We start from the raw sequence: 6,022 nt of genomic DNA on the forward strand, positions 1-6,022 counted from the left end.
TGCTGACCATGTTGCTGGGTTGTTTTTGTTTTGCAGTGTAGATGCCCTCAGGAGAAGAGCTTAAATACTCTCCTGATGGTATTTCTGGGGTTCGCACCCATGACCCTGATGGTCATGTCCAATTTGAGACCACTTGCTTTTAAGACAGAAAAAAAAAAAAAAAGTACAGAAAAAAGCCCTAAATAATGACATATAAAATGGTTTTGTGCTCTCACTTGTGTTGCACACATAGTAGAAAATAATTATTTTCTTTCTCAGGCTCAAGAGCACACCCATTTATTTTTTTCTTCTCCACTTTCCCTTGAATTGCTTCCATTATGAGAGCAGTTAGTGCCTTTTCTATTTATAGACTGTTCTAATAACAGTTTATTCAGTTCATTAGCACAATTGCTGCTTTTTTGGGTTCCTGCTTTCCAAAGAAATTATCTCATCCCCCTGCAGATGTCTGTAACGTAAATCATCAGAACAAGGCCGGCTATACCCCTATCATGCTTGCTGCGCTTGCAGCTGTGGAAGCAGAGAAGGACATGAGGATAGTGGAGGAACTGTTCAGCTGTGGGGACGTGAATGCTAAAGCCAGCCAGGTCAGTGAAATTGTTCACAAGACACCATTTTTACTCCCATGTCTTTATCTTTCCATCCACGCTCCCATCCCCACTCCATCGGTTCAGCTTTTGCACTCACTGACTTCGCCTTCTACAGTCCTCGATGTTCGTGTATATGTTCTGATTGCTGTATACAAAATGGAGCTGAGGAAGAACAATCGAGCTTTAGGTCTGGATCTCTTCTAAAAATGAAAATTGGCAATTGTATGAAGGAACCAATACTGGATCTCAGGGGGCGTTTACAATATACAGCATTTAGCAGCTTCCAAGGAACTCCAGATATCTGGAAATAGACCAAATATCTTCAATCAATTTAATAAATAGCTGTGTGGATGTGGGATATATTATGCATAAAAGGTATTTCAATAACAGCAAGCAGAGCCTTGAGACTGCTGTATAAAATAACCATCTTTTTTTTTCAACCAGAAGCACAGTGCCAAACAACAAAAGTGAGCATGCTTTGTCACTGATTGTGTAGTTATTTGGGTTTTCCTCTTCTTACCATGCAGGCTGGTCAGACGGCACTGATGCTTGCTGTGAGCCATGGGCGGATAGACATGGTTAAAGCTTTACTGGCCTGTGGTGCAGACGTCAATATCCAGGACGACGAGGGCTCTACAGCTCTGATGTGTGCTAGTGAACACGGACATGTAGAGATTGTCAAACTTCTGCTGGCTCAGACTGGGTGTAATGGCACCCTTGAGGACAATGTGAGTTGCCTTTCCAGATAGTGCTTCATCAGATAGTTTCTCCACTCTAAAATGTTTTTCAACTCCATTTTTTTTGAGGCAGTGGAGAGCTGCTGAAATCTCTGACTCACAGCACCAAACTACCAAATGCTTGAACAGAAAAAAACATTTGCTATCTCATGGTAAAACATCTTCCATTCTCACATTCAGAAAATCAGAGTGGTTTCTGTTGGAAAGGACCTTAAAGATCATCTAGTTCCAACCCCCCTGCATGGGCAGGGAAACTTCCCACTAGCCCAGGTTGTTCAGGCCCCATCCAGCCTGGCCTTGAACACTTCCAGGGATGGCGCATCCACAGCTTCTCTGAGCAACCTGTTCCCATGTCTTACCACCCTCACAGGAAAGATTTTCTTCCCAGTATCTAACCTAAAACTACCCTCTTTCAGTTTGAAACTATTGCCCCTCATTCTATCACTACATGCCCTTATAAAAAGTCCCTCTCTGGCTTTCCTGTAGGCCCCCTTCAGGTACTGGAAGGTTGTTATTAAGGTCTCTTCTTTTCTCCAGGCTAAACCACCCCAACAACCCACAGCCTCTGTGCTTCAGCCCTTTGCTCATCTTTGTGACCCTCCTTTGGACTTGCTCAAACAGGTCTATGTCCTTCCTGTGTTGAGGGCCCCAGAACTGGACACCATACTCATGATGGAGTTTCCCCAGAGCAGAGGGAGAGAATCGCCTCCCTGACCTGCTTGTCACACTTCTTTTCCCCTAGTCACATTCCTTCCCCTTTTCCCAGGAATCTTCCAGTTCTCAGTTAGGACCTTATCTGGAGACTTAACCTTGTTGTGTTGCTTTTCTATGTCTGTGGCAAACGTCAGCCCCACAGTTCTCTTCACAGAATGTTCACACAGTATTTACACCATTACTTTTGAGTGTTCAAGTTTGGTCCTAGTCATGAAGATACATTATCCTGGCAATAAACAGATACAGGCTGTGACTTCAGTGCCTAGGGAGGCACCTGCATATTTCTCAGTTGTCGGGATCATTGCAGCATATCCTGTCAGTGGACAATTTGATCTGTAGACTTGAAGCATGAAAATGTTGACTGTATTTGTCTGTAGCTGGACAGAGACTTGCCACTAATGTGTTCTCATTAACATTGCTTTACCCACTGACCACTGAAGTAGAACCTGGGTTTGGGATCTGGGAGTGCAGTAAGTGGTTATTTGTTGAAGCTGTTATGGAGAAGCAGAGACAACATTTCAGTTCATTCACTCACCTACTGCAGGAGCTGGCTCAGTGGTCTGATGGCACCAGTGGGATGTAGCAGCTGGCCTGAGAGGAGAATGCAAGAAGGCCTCAGTGTAACAAACACTTTTGGGTGCAGTCAAAGTTACTTCAGTCTGGATGCTGTTAGCACTATAAATCATTAAATCAATAATTAAATCTTTATGGGAAGAGGACACTAAACTATTCCTGTAGATAGTTTGATACTGTTTCCCCAGCACAACTTGCCTTCTGCTTATTATTAATTTTATAATTAGTTGGTCTGTGCTGTGAGATTATGAGATTTTTAGCTTTCTCCTAGCTATTATAAATGTGACAGTGATGCTTTTCCAGTCAGCATGATCAGTAGTACTAAGCTGAGCCTTATGCTACTGATGTGTTCCACTCTGACAGTGATTCAGCATCCCTCTAAGAACTTGGCTTTTCCTGGTGTTGACTGTGGAGTTTTTGTAGTGCATTATATTATACTGTAGTGGATAGGTCTTCTAGCTCCCTGTTTGCTCAGGACAATTAAATTTTTGTATTATCACTCTCTATAGTCTCATAAGAAGACTTGCACTTGGGTGCTATCATGTCTCATGCCAGAAAAAGGGTTTCCTTAAACCACTTTCCTTAAAAAAACTAGTGCTGACCTCCCCAATACCAGTGCTATGGCAGTGGCTGCAAAACATGCTCTGTTCAGACAGGCAACATAAGAGGCAATCTTTATGAGATGACATTTCAAATAGTGGCATTTTTTTGGAAACTTCCATGCACAAGAACCAAAAGCCAGGCAGTGGACCAGCAAGCCACTGTGAGATTCGTGCTGAGGCTTTAGCTGCCCAACTTGTAATTTACATGCCATTGGAGAGTTACCATTGTAGCTATGTGATGCACCAATTTCAGGAAGGGAAGGAAGCATGGAAGGTAGAGTTGGGGATGTGGCAGCTTCACACAAATGTGTCCCTATGACAGCTCAGAGGTTCACATCACAGGTTGTTCGACATCTACTTCTTCCTGGACCAAACATAGTCTAAAGGCAAAACAGCAGGTCAGTAAATCACTCTTTCAGCAAATGCACTCAGCTTCTATCAGCCTCAACAACTGGTTTCTGAAAGCAATAGTTTCTTCTGAGAAACTGAAGTGACAGTATTTGACCAGGTAAGTCTATTTGTTTGTAACTAGACTTCCATAAAGGAGCATTTGGCATGATGAGTGCAACTGCTCTTAGTGGGAGCTCTAACACAATTACTATTGTAACACAGCAAGTATTGTGATATTAGACTAGTATTTGTCTCCATTGTCTTCTCTTCCACTCCTCACTGACATTGTAGTTTCTCACAGACATCCCATCTTCTGAAATCACTGGTCTTACACAGCACTACTTGTAACGTTATTGTGATAATGGTATGCTCATTCTTCCTCAGCAATAATCGAGACTCCTCATTGAGAGAAATTATGATGCCTCTGACAATTGGACCACCTCATAAAACAGCAGTGCAAGGCTTATTGTGACTTAATTATAACAAAATAAATTAAATAAGACTCTAAATTAACCCAGCTGTCTCTCTGAGCAGTAGGGTCTCCATAACTCCCCTTCTCTGTGGGCTGATGGGGCTTTTAAGTGATCTGTTAATGCACACAGGTGCTAATTCTCTTCTTCCTTCCTTTCTTCTCTCAGGATGGCAGCACAGCACTTTCAATAGCCTTGGAAGCTGGACATAAGGACATAGCTGTTCTCCTTTATGCCCATGTCAACTTTTCCAAAACCCAGTCACCGGTTAGTACACAACAGTTCTACAGTTCATGTTTTAACTTACTGCTCCTGAACATAATAGTAAAACATAAACATAAAAAAATTACCCTCCCTGCAGCTGTACAGCAGTACAGCACATGAAATTTTGAGTTTATTCACAAGGTATTTTTTATGTCGCTAAGTGTACCTTTTTAAATAGTTGGACTGCAGAGAGCTGAACCCTCACTGAAGGATACCTCCTCCCCTTTCTCTGGGTACAGACAGCTTACTCTCAGGCTTCACTGAATCTAGCTAGTTTTCAGAGGTGCTTGTTGCATCATTGCAATGCTAATTACTGACCTGGTCACCAAAACACAGCTGTTCTGGAGTTACATGGAGTCATATGCTTCTGGTAGCTATCCACCTGCTCTCTGAGCCCCAACTTACTCTCCTGATAAACTACTGCTAAATGTTTCTGTGTCTAAAGCAATACACACTTTCAGTTAGCAGGCTGTATGATAGCTGGCACTATTCTTCCTAAAATGGAGGGGGGGGGGAAAGCTTAATCTGTGTAATTAAAGGCAAAGGAGTGAAAAGAGTGCTTGTGAGTGCTGTGTTCTTGTATTAATTTCCCTTTGATTAATTATTCTTTCCTCTTTTCTAGGGCACTCCTAGGCTTAGCAGAAAGACATCTCCTGGTCCAACCCACAGAGCCACATTTGAGTAGTAGTGCATGAATATCTGTAAAGATCTCTATGCCATCTTTAAGCTGCTAAATGTTACTGTTTTACTGAGACAGATACTGAATGTAATTGTCTTGTGCCTGGACTCACCAGCAAAGTGAAAGCAGAGATGGTTAGTGCTAAAGGTAGAAAACTGTAAACTTGAAGCAAGCATGTAGTTAAGTAGTGCTCAGCTGAGAACCTTAGCCAGAACTGTTCTTTTTTGCTCACCTACTTGTCTTTCTGTACACTGGCATAAATCCTGTTTTTCTTTGCTATAGATGATCCTTTCCTGTGTTATGTGAAGCCTAAGACTTCTAGAGCTATCCATGCAGGAGTGTCCTGGTGGCTTATTTGTAATAATTCTAAAACATATTTACTGTACCTAGATTTTATCACAGTAACCTTTTCATAAATTTCATTCCAACATGATTTTGATGTTTTTAATTACTTTGAAATTCAGAAGTTGCAGTTGCTTGTATAGTCAGCTCCATGGATCTTGAGCTGGTGGGTGAGTGGGTAGGTACTGGGGATAGAGCCTCTCGTCAGGTCTGAAGTTCACTAAATAAGTTTTTGCTAATTGGGGATAATGTATATCTTTTTTTATGAAAGATACTAGTATCTATAAAATTAACTCGCACAGTATTTTCAACATTTTATATTCCTTAATAATTAAAAAATACATGAAGAATTACATGTCCTGTTACCATATTTTTATTAACTGTGTCAGTCTATAAGCTCCATACATGTTTATTGGAGAGTAAAATTAGAGGTACCAGCTATATATTCCCCTTGAGTGGAATTGAGTGTAGTTTTCAGTGCATATTTATGGAATGCTATTACCTTGTCACATTCACTTTAGTCATGTGTATTGAAATGTTTGAAGTGCCTTAGACTCTTGCCATATTTTCAGAATAAAATTTCATTATGCTATTTTACTCCTCTCCTGTTTTACATGTGATTTGTCACCACCCACAAACACTGCAAATTACAATGAAGCAGCAA

At 41.3% G+C, this 6,022-nt stretch overlaps 1 protein-coding gene across 1 annotated transcript in view; it reads left to right on the top strand.

The window, feature by feature from the left end:
- The window catches only part of KANK1 (KN motif and ankyrin repeat domains 1), a 30,759-nt gene extending 24,964 nt beyond the window's left edge, over positions 1–5,795 (top strand). Inside the window, exons 7-10 of the mRNA XM_009993613.1 lie at positions 442–584; positions 1,115–1,315; positions 4,242–4,340; positions 4,960–5,795. Of these exons, the coding sequence (XP_009991915.1) occupies positions 442–584; positions 1,115–1,315; positions 4,242–4,340; positions 4,960–5,022 (506 nt within the window). The 3' untranslated portion in view covers positions 5,023–5,795. The remainder of the gene's footprint in view (positions 1–441; positions 585–1,114; positions 1,316–4,241; positions 4,341–4,959) is intronic.
- The last annotated feature ends 227 nt before the right edge of the window (positions 5,796–6,022 follow it).

The sequence above is a fragment of the Chaetura pelagica genome, unplaced genomic scaffold, assembly GCF_000747805.2.
Source record: "Chaetura pelagica isolate M959 unplaced genomic scaffold, ChaPel_1.0 scaffold42, whole genome shotgun sequence".
Taxonomy (NCBI): Eukaryota; Metazoa; Chordata; class Aves; order Apodiformes; family Apodidae; genus Chaetura; species Chaetura pelagica.